This window comes from Lepisosteus oculatus, chromosome 9, assembly GCF_040954835.1.
Source record: "Lepisosteus oculatus isolate fLepOcu1 chromosome 9, fLepOcu1.hap2, whole genome shotgun sequence".
NCBI classification, from domain to species: Eukaryota; Metazoa; Chordata; class Actinopteri; order Semionotiformes; family Lepisosteidae; genus Lepisosteus; species Lepisosteus oculatus.
The window spans coordinates 28751640-28768482 of NC_090704.1; the positions used below are offsets into that span (position 1 = coordinate 28751640).

The 16843-nt window shown below is 37.7% G+C and overlaps 1 protein-coding gene across 7 annotated transcripts in view; it reads left to right on the forward strand.

Annotated features, from left to right (window-relative positions):
- The window catches only part of LOC102692022 (voltage-dependent R-type calcium channel subunit alpha-1E), a 177999-nt gene that overhangs the window by 91476 nt on the left and 69680 nt on the right, over positions 1-16843 (forward strand). For all 7 annotated transcript variants that reach the window (XM_069194329.1, XM_069194332.1, XM_069194328.1 and 4 more), the window contains exons 6-12: positions 752-855; positions 1067-1182; positions 3893-3946; positions 8746-8835; positions 9378-9587; positions 10280-10392; positions 13370-13482. In XM_069194329.1, the coding sequence (XP_069050430.1) occupies positions 752-855; positions 1067-1182; positions 3893-3946; positions 8746-8835; positions 9378-9587; positions 10280-10392; positions 13370-13482 (800 nt within the window). The remainder of the gene's footprint in view (positions 1-751; positions 856-1066; positions 1183-3892; positions 3947-8745; positions 8836-9377; positions 9588-10279; positions 10393-13369; positions 13483-16843) is intronic.

Sequence of the window (16843 nt, forward strand, 5' to 3'; positions counted from 1 at the left end):
GGAGGTTTTCCAGGCCATGCAAACACTTATTTCTTCCCCAGAGGCCTTTGCTGCTGGACAGGTCAAGATCCAGACTTGTCTGTTATAGATTAAAATAAATCTTTGCCCACAAATCATCAGTAAACCATAGGTAAATCATCAGTAGTTGAAGAAGCAGAAGCAATTGTGTGCATATGTGCTATATCAAAAAAGAAATTGATACTATATGTACAGTAGTACATATCAACTGCTTTAGTATAACGTAAAGCAGAAATTGGCATGTTCTTAGAAAATAGACAAGAAAGTTGCCTAAGAATGAAAGACAAAGAGCTCCAAGGTGAGTTTGTTAGTTGGTGTGGTGATTAAAGTGCCAAAGTTTCCTGTAAAAAGATTCCTGGCTTAAAACTGTACACTATAGCACTGTACCTCTGCCCTTTTAATATGAGAAACTAAGATTCTTTGCAACAGTAAGCACTGATTTATAGTTCATCCCTGATCTCAGTAAATGAGTTTTGCTCCACCAGCTTTTGAGGGTGCTACAGTGTCTGTCTACTTTAGAGGTAGCCTGAAAAATGGATGTCTCATCCAAGGTTGGCAGCAGGCATGGAAATTAGCTACTTTTTTTGCTCTGGAAGGTAGTGGCAGATTTTTTTCAAGGCTCTGTAAGAAAAATTAGTACACTTTAAATCCTTTAGCACCATTATTAATCACAGCAAGTTTTTGTATAGCCATCAGTCTTATTTATAAATATTGTCTTTATTTTCATTCACAGACCAATGATGCCTTAGGCCCAACATGGAACTGGTTGTATTTTATCCCTCTAATCATCATTGGGTCCTTTTTTGTACTTAACCTCGTGCTGGGAGTTCTTTCAGGGTAAGTTGAGCGTCACAGTTTCCAGTGTTGTTGGTTTTTAGGCTGAAATGAAAACGAATGCTGAAAAGGAAGATAACAATGACAGCAATACAATAACTGCTATAAAAAATAGTATAAAGTATATTTTACCCATTCAAAGAGCTGACAGATGTTCTAACAGGAGACAGCATGTCTCGTAGATTCTTCTCAATACATTTTGTCCTTCTTGCAGGGAGTTTGCCAAAGAAAGGGAGCGGGTGGAGAACCGGAGAGCCTTCATGAAGCTGCGCAGACAGCAGCAGATTGAGAGAGAGCTGAATGGATACCGAGCCTGGATAGACAGAGCAGGTAATGGTGGCATGGGCGATATATCCAGCCTGTCTTGATGTAATACGGTGTGTACCAGAAAATAATAATCTCAATCTACTGCAGGGTGGTCTTCTGTAGTTGCCATGAAGAGCAAGATTCCATCAAATCCAGTGCAGCAACAGAGCTGCATTGTGTTTGTGATTGTCTTAGAACTTTCTTCTACTGGACTGACGCTACAGAACAAAATTTGAAGAGGGTTGTAGGGGATAAATAACAAATTCAAACATATTGTATTAACTAGATTCATTTTGCTTTTTAATTATTAGGAAATTATTTATTTGTGATAGGAGATGTATGTTTTATTTAACTTGACATTGCACAACACATTTCTTAAAAAGGGTGTGAAAATTGTTTACCTGTAGATATTGAAACTTACAGAATTAACAATGAGTAATTTTCTCCAATGAGTAATGGTATGTGTCCACCATATGTCTGCATGATTTTTTGCTTCAAAGTGTTTCTTAATGATTGAACAGTGATTAGGATTACTGTCTCACAGTGCTGGGGCTCTGATTTCAATTCTTGGGGTATTATCTGCATGGAGTTTTCATGTTACCCTTGTGTCCATAATGATTTCCTCCAGGTGTTCTGAGTTCCTCTCACAGTCAAATGATATACAGTACTGGCAGGTTTACTGGCTTCTGTAAAACTGGTCCTAGTATGAGTGAGAGCATGTTGGGTCTGTGTGTGCCCTGCAATGTACTGTATGGGCATCTTATCTAAGGTGTATCCTGTCATGAACCCTAACCCTGGTATACTGTAGGCTCCGGTGTTGTATTTACTCATGGTTTAGAAGTGTAGTCTTGTTATATACTATGCTTTTGCAGGAGCCTAGGCTGTGATGGGCATTATAGTGTTGATGACTTGAAACTGACTCCAGCTAACCGATGATGCATTTTCAGATTTTATTTTATAGTTTTTATTAGTTTAAAGGTTTGCTTTTTGCTCTTGAAAAGCCCTTAACATGGATTGGGAAAAAAGCTAAATGAAGTGATTAGTGTTGTCCATTTTTAGGTAATACAAGCAATATAAAGCAAGAAAAGAGGCCACAATGTGCAGTGCCCTCCAAAAGCAACATTTGTGTTTGCTTTACAGTCTGCAATATTTGCACAAACTGAAGAGGTTTGAATTATGCAACCAAATGCTGAGTTTCACTGAATGTGTTCCAACACTTATCGTCATTTGACATTACAAAGCATAGTTCCATTATAATATGATCAAATGTATGTATAACATACTATAAAGTAAAATGTGTATTGTTCTTGTTTTCAAATTAATTAAATGATCACAAATATCAGTTGACTGTAAAGCAAAATGAACAGTTTTAACTTTGTTGTCTGAATACTTTAGTAGGGCACAGTAAAGATAAAGAAATTAATGAATTAGTCTAAGAGAGTTTTCAGGTGCCTAAGTTTTAATTACTTTTTGGTCAACACACATTGTTCCCACACTTCCTTTTCAAAAACAATTCCACACACATACAAAAAAAAGAGTTTTCAAAAGATCTCAAATGCTGAAATCACAAACACACCCACTCACCATGGATTGATGAAGGGTGAAGCTTATTCAGAAAACAAACTGGTGAGTCACTGGCTGGAATCAATATTGGTTCATGCTGCCAGAAAAGGCCTGCAGTGTTCTCTGGGAAAAGGTGAGCCAACTGCAGGGGCAGGCCCACTCTCGAAGATGTGAAGTAAGCCAGCAACGGAAAAGATATTACAAGTTATATAGTATGAACCCCAAGAAATCAGATTTAAAATGTGATTTACTCAAACCCTTCAGACTGAACCCCATTAGACACTCAAATCTGTCACTACGTTGGAGCAATAATGCACCAGGCTAGTTATAGAAGCAAACAGTCTGCCTCAACATGCAAAACAATTCAACACGCACAAAGATGAGTATTCAAGAGATCTGAAATGTTGAAATCGCAAATACACCCTCTCAACATGGATTTAGACTCAACTAACTGTTGGGCTTCAAAAGCAAATTGCACTTTAAATGTTTAATTCTCTAACCAATGGAAAAAATGGGAGGATAGGCCAAGCACTGTACTGTAAACCTCATTACATGAACAGGTTGTTGATTGCTTGGTCCACTTCTGTCTTCTGTATCTACTGTATTGTCATTATACATGACTGAAGCCAGCATGGTGTCTGTTTCAATACATCCAAGGCACATCTACTTACAGTAGCTAATCAAAAGGATCCAGAAATATTAGTGATGTGGGCTAACTATTTGAAGATACCCTAAGAATCATGTATTGATGTTAAGACAAAAGAAAAACTGCAAACAAAGAGGTCATTGGCTGGTTTGTTGATCATTGAACTACTAACTGAAGATATTAGGGTGAATTTCTAATATCTTCAGTTAATGTCCAGTCATTTCTTGAAGGATCCTGGATTGTATTGTCATCCCCACTGACAGGACTACAGTAGGTACTGTGGTTTGCTCTAACTCAGCAGACCGTGTAATGGGAAGTGCTCTGTGTTCTCCGTTTTAAACTGGATTCTTCATTCGTTCCATTTATTTAATTACTGATACTGAAATGGTCTATTTTAATAATAGAGCAAGATTTTTACACATCTCTTCCAGAATGTTTCTTTTGGAAGAAATCACTTAAAAGCTCAGGTCTCATTGTATCATCCATGCCATGAACTTTTAAAAAAAATGTTTTCATCCTTTACAGAGGAAGTGATGCTCGCAGAAGAAAATAAAAATTCAGGGACATCAGCATTGGATGGTAAGACATCCTTTTTATAATCAGTTTTTTTTTTTAAATCTCACATAAAGATCCACCTGTCTTATTTGGTCATAAAAAACACTGCTGCTTCATTTCTGCCAGTTTTCTTGTTTGTATCAGTGCTGAGTATTACTTCATTCTACAATATGTACAGTATGCAGTCACCATGTCCAGTTTTGTTTTCTTTCTTCTTCAACACTTACAATATCCAATGCAATTTTAATTTCTCTTTTGGTATCGAGCTATTTCTAAGTTCAGAACCAAAGCATGCATGTCTGTTTAAATATGTACTGTATGTATAGGAACAATCAGTTTAATTCCCTGTTGCAAAGTAAAAATACGTAAAAAAATGAGAGCACAGCATTTCAGTGTGGAATCTTCAGACAGACTATGCATACAGTATCTACACACCTGAAGAAGACTCCATGTACGAAAAATTGTACTTGTTTTTTAGATAAAGTTGAAAAGTTAGAGCAGGGTAATTGATACTGTAGTACTGTACATCAACACAACAGCCTTGCAATTTGTGGAGGCTTGGGGGAGTGTGTTTCGTATGCCAGAAGACTTACAAACAATGTTGGTGCATTTACTGTACCTGAAATGATGGGTCAATTGAGTTATTTTTTTCTGGTGATGGTAAATGTCTATCATTTATCATTTCTATTTGACTGAAATTTGAGTAAACATTTTGTGTTTTAATTTTGTTCTGCTGGGAGCCAGGATAAGAAGATTCACTGTTCTGAGAGCAGAAGTATGGTCTGTGCTGTGAAGGAGCTAATTTCTTTTACCGATTTATTTTACCTTTTATCAAGCAATTTTATTTTGCTTGCTTGTTGTCTCTGCTGTTGAACTGGCAACCTGTTACTTGGACAAACCTGTCAGGTACAGTACATGTAATGTCCCAAAATACCAACTAAGAAAAGGATCAGATATACAGGTAACCACTAACAGTGGATATCACTGTATACGAAACCATATTATTCAATAATTAATAATAATTAGTACTCATTTGTCACTTTCAACTAAGAATGCAGGCTGTGATTGCAGTCTAAGCTGTACTAATAAATAAGTCATTTTGCAGCAATTATGATGTCAGAAATAACTTAATCAGGGGTATCTAACCCTGATCCTCAAGAGCAATGGTTATCTCTTCAGGTGAGCTCCGAATGACTTAATTTGATGAATCTGTTGAATTAGGAGACATCAAGATTCTTTTCAGACCCTTGAGCATTTAAGGTTACATACAATATAAAGCCTGAAGCACCAGGTTTTGGTCAAGGGGGTTATTTATTATCTCTTAGTTTTTAAGACACTCCCCCTCACACAACACTCACACACTACTCAAGCAGAGAGAAGATGTATTTTAACCACTACCTGACAAGGAAACAACTTTAGAAAAAAAATCATTTTAAAGGATGTTATCTTGAAGAAAACAGAATTTAGTATAGTCCTGAAAAATTCTTATGCCAGAAGAACTAGTTTGAAACAAGTTTTTTCTCATGAACAACCTGGACTGCCAATTCCAAAAGATTTTTGTAACACCACATTCTGTATTTCATGAACTTATATCAGTTTCATACCGTATGCAGATGCATATTAAATTAACATTTAGAGACCCCATATTACTTTCAGTTGGCATTTACCTAATGAGAAGATTTAGACAACAGCAATAAAAATAATTACAATAATTAAAGACAAAACCCAAATGATCTTATTAAACGTCTTAGACATGCGCATGAGGGAAACTGCATCTTACTTGAGGAGATCATGTAAAACAAAACAAATGAAAGTTGTAACATCAATTACATACAGTACTTATTGAAGGTAAAGTAGAGTCAATTTTAGACAACAAATAATTGAATATAATAAGACATATTTTGCTGTGAATTCAATAAACAACTGCGAATGAAAGTCAATTTAAAACCTGCAAAGAAAGCATTACCTTAGTATTTACATTTGCATTTTTAATGATCATCTATGGTTTTTAAAGACTGTGTGTAATGGACCTCTGTGTGCACAAGAAGGGGGCAGCGGTCCCATTTGAACTAAGGGTTTGGGAGAGGCCTTTTCCACATTACAGCAAACCCAATTCCAAACCTCCTGCAGGTTACATACAGTGCTGTTTAAAGCAGACATTGGTGCCTCCAGGCTGCAGGGTAAGGAGAGGAAGTTGGTAGCCATAAACATGGAAGCAGAAGATAGATTGGGCAGAGGGACAAAAAGGTCAGATTTCAAGAAACCAACTCAGATCACTGAGCATCCTTGACAGCATGTATGACCCATGATGAAATCGACGGATATTGTCCAGTCAGAAGTCGGGAGAGGCTGAAACTGGCCTGGAGGGAATGACCAGGAATGCTTGGCCTGGTTGCAAGCATGATAGGCTGCAGTGTCACCCTGCATCTTCACCTGCCGGAAAAGCTCCAATATCTCCTGTACACCTGGGTGGCTAGTTGTGATATAATATTATACTGTTAGATCTCAGACCTGACAGACCTGACAGGCTGTGGGACGTAGCATGTGCCAGGTGGGGTGTCCAGAAGTGGGGGATAGTATGCCAGTGCCATCTTCACTGCCTCTTCCATGGATTGGCGATTAGCTCCAATGATGTGGGTAGGAGGAATTATATTTTTCGGCTCTCCCGAGGAGTCATCAGGGACATGTATTCTACACAGGGCATCTGCCTTGCCATTCTCCAACCTGGATCAGTACGTGTTGGAAAAATTGAACCAGGAGAAATATAGAACCCAGCTTGCCTGCCTAGGGTTCAAATGTTTGGCCTTCTACAAAAAGGCCAGGTTCTTTTGGTTGATGGTCACGAGGAATGGTGAGCAGCCCCTTCCAGAAGATGCCTCCTCTCTTCCAAAGTCCCTGACCGGCCCTTCTTCTTGGTGAGGGCTGTCATGGCAGCTAATTCCAAACTCTTATCGCGGATGAAGCTGCGGCAATAGCTCACAAATCCCAAAAACTACTGGACTTATTTCAGTGAAGTGGGAGTGGGCCATTTTCATACTGCTGAGATCTTCTGGGAACCCATATGGAGGCCTTTAAAAGAGATGTGGTATCCCAGGAATGTGACCTCCAGCACATGGAATTTGTACTTCTCCAGCTTCGCAAACAGGCAACGATGGGAGAGCCGGGTCATGATTTGCTTGACATGTTGGATATGCTCAGTGTTGTAGTTGAAGAAGTTTTGTATGGTTCTATGTAGATGACCATAAGTTTGTCCATGAAAACCCTGAACACATTGTTAACAAAACATTGAAAGATGACATTAGCTGTACAGAAGCCAGAAGGTATCACCAGGTATTCAGAATAGCCTGTGCTAGTGTTGAAGTCCATCTTGCTTTTGACCCCTTCCAAACCCAATTATAGGCTTCCATTAGATCAATTTTTAGAAATTTCAGGAACCTACAACCTGTTTGTTGTCTTAAAGCTGTAGAGATGTAGAGATTGCTTTGTGTTTTGCTAAGTACAATTAAGCATGGCCTCAATTGCTTTACCTTTAAAAATACAGGATAGGAGTGTGTCTAAGCCCAGTACAGTTTACCATATTTAAACCGGCTTTGTACTGTAAGCTAAATACAGGTATAGAGTACCATGTGCAAATATACTAAAGGTATTTATGTTCAACTTGCCTATTGAGACAATCTGTATTCTTAGTGAAGTGAGACTATGGAAATATGTTACCCATGATGCTGTGTGGGTTTACACAGAATTTGCATTGCTTTGCCATATAATACTTTCATAACATTTTTTTGAATGAAACACCTCTCAACTGGAGAAGTACTGTAGTAAGACAGAACAAATGTAATGTTTCAGTTTTTGTTTTCATTCTACTTTTCAGCATGGAATTAACCTGTACTTGTTCCATTGCAGTTTGCATGCTGAGACAGTTCCCCACTTGCAATTAATTTAGAAGTATTCTGTATGTGTGTGTGCATATACAGTACACACACCTGTAATTCTATACATTGAAGGATGTGATTTGTGTGCACCAATACACCGACATTTTTATTAAATGTTGATTGACAGTTCCCAAGAGGTTGTCATGATGGAATACATCTGGTGACCATGGTGAAGATCAACTTCTAATCTCCACTTTCACCTTTAAAACAGCTTGACTAAATTAAAACCAATATTGAATTGTAATGCTTCACACATCTTTACATAGCAAGAAGACCAAATATATCCTGTCTGACCTGCATAAATGGTTTTATAAAGAAAGGGCAAAAGCAGCCAGAAATGTTCTGCTGTTTGGGTGGAAATAGTAAGTAATTGCTTCAATTATGGAGTACACTAAGGTTGCCTTGGTAACTGTAGATTTAAAGCTGCCCTGGAGTACTGGTAGTTGTCTTTCAGCAACTACCTCAGTCTAAGCTTTGGAGAAGTATATCTTCTGTAGGCTCTTTTATGTATTTATGAAAGCTGGGGTAAATATTTATATGTGCTGCAGGTACAATTTCCATTTTAACTAAAAATATTCCAGAGGACCGGGTTCACAGTGGATTCAGACTAACAATATTTGCACAGTTCCTCTGACTCTGCAGTGCAATTATGCACCTTCTTCATCAACAAGTGCATGAAACCAAGCACAGTGCTACTGGCCAAGCTGTAATGAATGTTTGTGTCTACTCCATCATTTGTGTGGTGTTTCATTACTGTACTGTCATGTGCCTTAATGAATATAATAAATAAAGTAGGCTTTATCAAAGAGAAAATTTCACTGGCACTGGTTCTCTAGAAGAACTGACTGAATTTCACATTTGTGAATCCCATCTAAATTTCTGGGGTTGCAGTGCTCAGAAGAGCGACTATCAAGAAAAGCCGCATGGAAGTGATTCGCAGGGAGCCAAGTGAAGACCAGTATGCTGACATCTCATCTGTAGGTGAGTTTTAAAAAACAATATACAGTATACTGCAGGACACAAAGAATAATTCAGTCTATCTGTTCTACCGCTCTACCAGAAAACCACTTCACTTTGCAATAAAATTAGATCCAAAGGTCAAAAAGGTTTCTGTTTTTGCAGGACGTTTGTAAAGCGGAAGTATTGAGGGATCAGGCGTCTGCATACCAGAGTCAAATAGAGATCTATTAATATTATGTTTAAACTAAAAGTTACAATTTCAACATATACTTGGATAAATCGAACAATTATCATCGACCTTGTGTGACAGTGGTCACACAAGTTGTATGCAGTCAAACTCTTATAAGTACTCAGTCTTGTTTTGATAGGAGCAAATGCAATTCCCGATTCTATCTAAAAAGATGAAAAAAAAATCTTTAACACAGAAGACAGCGCACAAGTGGTTCTGTGTAACTAAATAAATTAGCACAAACGAGGAGATGGAAAATACTCCATTTTCTTGTTGTGTCAGAAGATTGTCCAGACCGCCGATGAACTTTAACCTTTCTAAATCCCTTTCCCAGGCATCCCTCTTGCAAGGGCCAGCATTAAGAGTGCTAAATTCGGCGGAGCCTCGTACTGCCGGAGGAAAGAACGCATGCTCCGCATTTCCATCCGCCGCATGGTCAAATCACACACTTTCTACTGGACGGTGCTCAGTTTGGTGGCCTTGAACACACTGTGTGTCGCCATTGTGCACCACAGACAGCCTGAGTGGCTTTCCACTTTTCTATGTAAGTCAGCTAAGAGTTGATGCTCAGCTTGTATCACACATTGACGTTGTCAGAAGAAACTGCACAATTCTGGTATCCTTTTTCCAAATCCCACTAGTGGGATTTTCATTCATCCTCACTCATCTCGGCACAAACACAAATTGGACGCCCAGTCCGCAACTTAGTTCAACACTTGTAATGTTAGTAACTGCGATGAATTGGAGGTAGATACTGTAGGTGTCCTCTGATCTTTTCCACGGATCCTGACCAGTGCATGCACAAACCCAGGGATCTGGGAGATATCCTTGAAATAACCATCCTTCTGATGTTCTGAAACTCAGGATAAAGGCCAGCTGCTCTAAAACAAGGCCAAAGAAATAACAGATTTCAACTCGTACCCCATGCATATTGGGCAGGGGTCTAATTCACCACAGTAGTGCACCTTGTCATTTTTACATTCCTAAAGCTTCAATAAAATCATCTGTGTTGTGGTTTTCCAGCTTCATACTAAGGTGATTAAAAATACAAATGCACCAATCCTAATTTAAAACATTCAATACTCTTAAAAAATGAATAACAGTGTTTTAAGTTTTGATCTGAGAGTGACATACAGTATAGCTAGGTGTACGATAGCAAAGCATTCAGGTGCCTGATACAAACAAGGGTAGTGTGTCGAATTGCAATCCTACAATGTTGTTTTTTCTGTTGTGCAGACTATGCAGAATTCCTTTTCCTAGGACTCTTTCTCACCGAAATGTTTCTAAAAATGTATGGCCTGGGACCACGGCTCTACTTCCATTCATCCTTCAACTGCTTTGACTGTGGAGTAAGTTTATGGATTTCAATTGTTCACCTTTGTCACACTGTAAGACTGAAGAGACGCTCTAATATTAAGCCTGGGTGGGGTATGTCAGCTTTTCTTACACACAGGCAAGAAGCTAGCCTGCCAGCTTTAAAAATGGCTTCTTTATTGAACTAAAAAAAGACTGAGAGAAACACTTCTGGGAGTGACCTGGATTTACTGTCCCACTTCTAAGATCTGTGTTGTCAGTCCTCATGATTTATAGATAATCTTTGTTATTTTAGAGGGTAAAGAGAAAGATTAATAAGACTCAGTGTGAAAAGCACACTGTTCCTCTTCCTGCATGTTTTAACCTAGTTTAACTACCCAAAAGCTAAGTTAAGTTAAAATATGCAGGGACAGCTATGATAGAGTATATTGAGAGGACAATTGATAAAAAGTTAGAAGATAAGGGTACTGTATATTGAAGCAGGGAAAGGTGTATAATAAAGTTCAGGTGACATTTAACTTTTGGTATCTTTACAAAATATGAAAGAAAATGTATGTTTTGTCCCTTCCAGAGATTTATTTGAATCTTGATTTGCAAAGTTCTCTTTGGTGCCCCATATTTGTATTACAGTTGATTTATCTGGAATCTTGGAGTGACTTGGTCACTGTACCAGCAGAGGCAGGTACTGCAAAAGCACCTTGTATTCCACTGAAACATGCAACAGAGCATATAGAAGGGTTGTTGTTGATTGGAGAACCCATGTGACTAATGCTTAACAACCATATCTGTGCAGCAAGGAAAGGGAGAATGCCCACGTGTTTGTGCCCTGCCTTCAAGCCAATCCAGTTCGGTTAATTCTTGGCAAATTGTGCACTGCTGAATGTACTGCATCACAGCTGATAATACAACCTAGACCCATACCACCAATATCCACTATCTCTATAATATGGCACCCCTTGCCCTCCAAATCAACCCCTGTACTGCTTGAGCCACTAGGAAGAACAGAAGCTGTTTGCTTCAACCATGCAAGCTTTAGATATAATCTCTGTTTCTACTGTAGATTAATAATAGAACTGTAAGATAACGAATTTCACTTTTCTGACATACTTTACTGTGAATCCAGAACATCTTCACTCTGATGTTGAAAACATTATCATAGCCATCCTTTTTTTAAAACTGAAATGTAATCATTAAAGGTTTAAGGCATCTTAGTTCCTTTTCTGAAGCATAATGTTAAAAAGGTTTTATTTTGCATAATGAGCACTAAAAAGAATGCATTTTTTGAATGCCATAAAGAAAAAAAGATTCTAAGAATGGGAAAAAAAGATTACAGTGTGTCAGAAAATCTTGAGGTCTTCATGACGTTTTTTTATTAAATAAGCAGCAAATGATGAAAGTGCAGAGTCTGTCAGCTTTGGTGTCAGTTATAAAGAAGCATATCTTTCCCTCAGTCTTTGGAATGCAGATTTGTGGAACACTATTCCAAGTGGAATAAAATCAGATAGAATATCCCACTTTTCAACCATTTAAAACACAATTAGTTTTTGTTTCTCAAAACACCTCCTCATACAGTAGTTTGTCATAACTACACAAATTTCAGTACTGGGCTTCTCAATGAGCTATCACTGTAGTTTGGAAGCATTTTTAGCATTATTTAATCATCCACATGCTGTAAACAGTTAGTTGAAGTTGATGCCCATTACCTCTACCTACAGTAGATGCTTTAAAGCCTTGTGAGTTTGAATGGTACCCAAGAAAATGTTTAATTGTTATCCCACATTTCATTTATTGACAAATGTTTGTCCTGTTTCAATACAGTTTTGCTTTGTGAGTGTTGATTTGCATTGCCTTTAATCTCTTTTGTATACCTTTGCTCAATGTTATAACTTGGTTTCTGAAGGATTACACTGCAGTAAAGGAGCAATATAAAATGAAATAGGTTATCTTTTAGTATTAAGGAATGTTTTTTTTCAGTAGCCAAATTTTTTTTATGCACACTATACCATCTCACAATTTTATCATAAATATTATAAAATGAACTCAGAACTCAGCCACCAGACCAGCATTTTGCAAAATTTCCTGTGCATTTTTGCTTGAACCATTTCATGCATGAACATTTCAATTTGTACAACACTAAATAATGCACAGACATAAAATAGCAGGGGAGTTGAGTGAGTATTACTCTTTAGATATTGACTTGCTATTGTTTAGATTGTTAGATGTCATCTGTGGAACAGAAGCTGATAAAATGTAAATAATAACCAGCCATATGCTGACATAGGCTGTGACGCTGTTGTTTTCATGCATTTATAAGAAAATATATCTTTAAATTAAATGGGAAATTTCAGCAACTCGTTTTCACAGTTAGTCTCAAAATATTTAGTAAAAAAAAATGTAATATACATATATTAGAGGTTTTTCATGTTTCTAATAATTAGTAGAGATTATAGGTAAAAAGCTATTTTAACACATTGCTTGGGCACATATAATTCGTTTTTTTCTACACTCATTATGTTATGCTTACTGCACTATTCTCAAAAAACATAAAAACCAAACACTCATCATGTTGCAAAACCAACGTTTTGTTTCTAGACATATTTGTTCAACCCTCTGAAAGATGATTGTTCTGTTTTCTTTTACAAAGAAACAGCTGTGTAATTTCAACTTTTTGTTTGACCTTTCCGTAATACTGTACAGAAAGCACCATTGTGAAACACCTTTAAAATAAGGTAATACACTTGCACTGATGCAGGAATAATGATAGCATCGTGCAGTTAGGTTTTTTGGTGGGGGGGGGGGGCGGGTTGTTCACACAATAATTTGTAAAACAGTTTTTAGCGAATATTTTTGAAATGATGTCACTGCTCAAGTAAAACAGAGCTGAAAAATAGCCCTTCCATGATGAGTCCTGGGTATGAATATTCATATTCTGTGATTTTGTGGTAATAACCTTTGGAGAAGTTTTGCCATGGGGATGACATGCTCTGAGAGCATCTGCTGTGGTGTTTGTAGGTGATCGTCGGCAGCATCTTTGAAGTGGTCTGGGGATTCTTTCGCCCTGGGATGTCTTTCGGAATCAGCGTCCTTCGAGCTCTGAGGCTGCTGAGGATCTTCAAGATCACAAAGTGAGTGTCTTTAGTCGTCCATGTGCTTGGTCAGTGTGTTTAACCACCATATCTCAGACAAGAAGGGACCGACTGTAACCCTGAGATTTCTTATTCTTTGGTCAAAAGAGTTTTTTCATGTTGCTGCCAAAAAGCTTGCTATGTGGCTAGTGACAATAAAGTTTTTCATTGTAACACGCACTGTAAGTCTGCATCGTATGTGAACACAGAGCTTGCACCTTTTCACTTTAACATTCTTCATGCCTGCTTTTTTTTTAAACTAAAAACACTTAATAATCGAGGCTTCATAATCTTGTATTAATAAAACAGTATGTACAGTATACATTACCATTTTAAAGCATTTTAAACCCAATATTTGGATAACAGGAAGAGAAAACGATATAATAAATTTGTCCTTATTCTGCTTATTCTCTAATAGCTTTGCCTCCCTGATAACAGGCCCATGTTAAGAGAGACGGCCATATTTAATAGATGAAAAATCTACTGTAAGTTAAACAACACACATGAAGGAGATGACACTGGCCACTTTCACACATAAATATTAATGTATATGGTATTTTCTTTTAAAATTAAATCTGCAGTTTAACATGTACAGTTAATTGAGCTTGGTTCCTAGAGTGAAACTGCGACTGTTTGACGACAATGCACCTCTCTCAGTCAGCACTCCACCCTGGCTTCTGATTTACCTGGAGAAGCCCACAGTATCAAATGAAGCTGTTACAGTAATTATATCCCATAAAGATTCTGAGTTTTAGTCTATGCCATACAGTTTGCAATGAAGATATGTTTTGAAACCATGCTATTAAAGGAACTGTGTGATAGGTATATCAGAAGCAAAGTTTTTAGTGCCAGAAAATAGATAGAAATTATCGGCTTTGTTTTTAGTGCAGTCCAATACATTGCTAAAGTGCCATTGTGTGCATTTGAGGTTTTAAATTTAAAATAACACTTTAAACAACCCTTTTAGCCTTCAAATTTGTGTGTGGGAATGCAAATGTTCAGCATCAATGACAAATGCAAAGGACCTTTTTTTTCCACAATGCTTTTTTTATGGTACTACAGTATGTCTTCTCTCAATTATGTCTTAAAATATAAGAATTATGCCATCAAAAGTATAAAAAGTGCATATGATTAGATCACAGCCTTCTTCATTCATATCAACATAGCTATTAAATGCAATTACTCTAAGTGAAATGCAATCTGTTTTAATCATCATTCCCAACCTTACTTTCCATTGGTAATAATTGTAATTTAGATAAATAGCTTATCAGAGACAGTAACTGCAATTAACTGCAGTCCCGATTCATTCTAACTGTTTCTTAAGTACTGAAGGGGGGAAATATTTGAATTTTCAAAGCCGCTACACTAAATGTTTCATAAATAAGCTGTGCTTCAGGTAGCTCCTGTATAGTTCGCAGTGGTTTCAGGATTGATATTCAGGACCTTTCAAGTGGTAAAAACATTGAAGGGGATCATTCAGAATATACTGTAGGTTAAGTACATGATAGTTTAGACACTGTTGGATTCAATATTGGGTTAGTTATTAGGCAGCTCTGAGAGGGATCTTCCAAGAGTTCAATAACTAGAGGATCACTGCCAGGATTAGGTAGGCTTCATTTGGCCTCAATAACCTCAGATTGACAAGTAACAAAAACACCATATTGCAGTCTGGGCTCCTGTGAGTTTACAGTAAGTTTACTGGAAGCTGCATCACACTGTAATCGTTAACTCAGTCTGCCTTGAGCATTATGCAGCCCACAGGATGAAAATCATGCAGTTGGCTCTTACAGCACACATTTCGTAGGAAAGTCCCACTAGTGCAAGTGCACAGGTGAGTTGAGTGAACTGGCAATTAGAAATTTGAATTTTAATGCTGCAGTTACTTATTTTCTTCCTAGTGAGATGAAATGTGTAATATAAAAAGTTATTTTTTTCAAAGAAATATTTACATTTCCTGGCCAGCACATCCAACTACAAAGTATGGTGACTAAATTATACACAGTATTAAAAGGCCTTATTAGTCCATTGTACAAGTTTAACATCCTGTAACATCGATGATTTAAATTCAGCAACTGTACATCCGTACATTTTGTTAGCCTTTTTTAGCGCTTCCCCTCATTGAATTTAATATTGAATTGTCATCAAAAACACCAAGGTCTTTTTCATGCATTGTCTCTTAAAGCTAAACATTTTCCTTTTTTATTTACAATATACAGTAATTTATGTTTTTGCTACCTACATGCAGCGGGGTTTTACACTTGTCAAAACCCTGGATTATGCTTCATTGCCCACTTTTTTGTGCTGTCTTAAATTGTATCTAAATCTTTTTTACTTTCATATGTTGCTTCTTTTAGTGTTTGCTTATCTTCCTATTTTTATTTTCTACAGTCTTGGTTATATTACTAACCATCCCAGAATGCCCATCAATGATATAAATTAGAAAGCGGTGATTATAGCATACTACACAAATTGTATCACTCCAATTTGACCATTCACTCTTTACTCTTAATCTATATGCACATAAGTATTTCAACAAACCTGTGTTGCCTGTATTTTGAAAATGAAATTGATTTATAAGGAGCTTTATCAAAAGCCTTGTTAAAATCTGTAAATACCTGTAACAGACCTCATACTTGGTAAGCTCTTACCCATCTGAGCATGATTATCCTCACTCCCTCTATACAGTATCTTTTTCTTTTCCTTTCACATACAACCCTCACAGTCTGGAGTGTACTCACACCTGCCAGAAGGTCCTTCTCTATTCCTGCAGTGGAGACATACCAGATGTCACTAGTTGCCAGGGAGCCAGCACTGGGACAGGCACACTCCACCACACTTCCTCCACAGAGTTAGTGTTCTTCCGGCCACACTTTCCACTCTCTGGTCTTCACACAGGGTACACTGACAGAGCCAGGAGCCAATAATCAGCCCTAACACACTGCTTCCTTCCAGTTGCATCTCTTGTTATCCAGTTCCCAACTATACATTCACAAGACCCATGTTAACCGGCAGAGCCGGGAGTGTAATAATCAACCCCTCACCCTTGCTACATCAGTCCTGGGGGATCACAGCTGACTCTCCTGCTCTCTAATTTGACAGCTACATGCCCACTGCAACATACCTACACATTATCACACTACTGTAGTCCCGACACAAGCTACAGTCTGACTGGCCACCAGAGAAGGCATTCCACACTGGTGGCTTCACCATGCCACATACACTGAATTCCACCAGCATATCCCCTTATCCCATTGTCATTCCATCTTTTCCATTGGAAGTCCTCTGGGCTCCTAGCTTTCACATGCAGTTCCCTTTCCAGAGAAGACTGCTCAGTTTTCTTTACCTGCTTCTTCACCTGTCA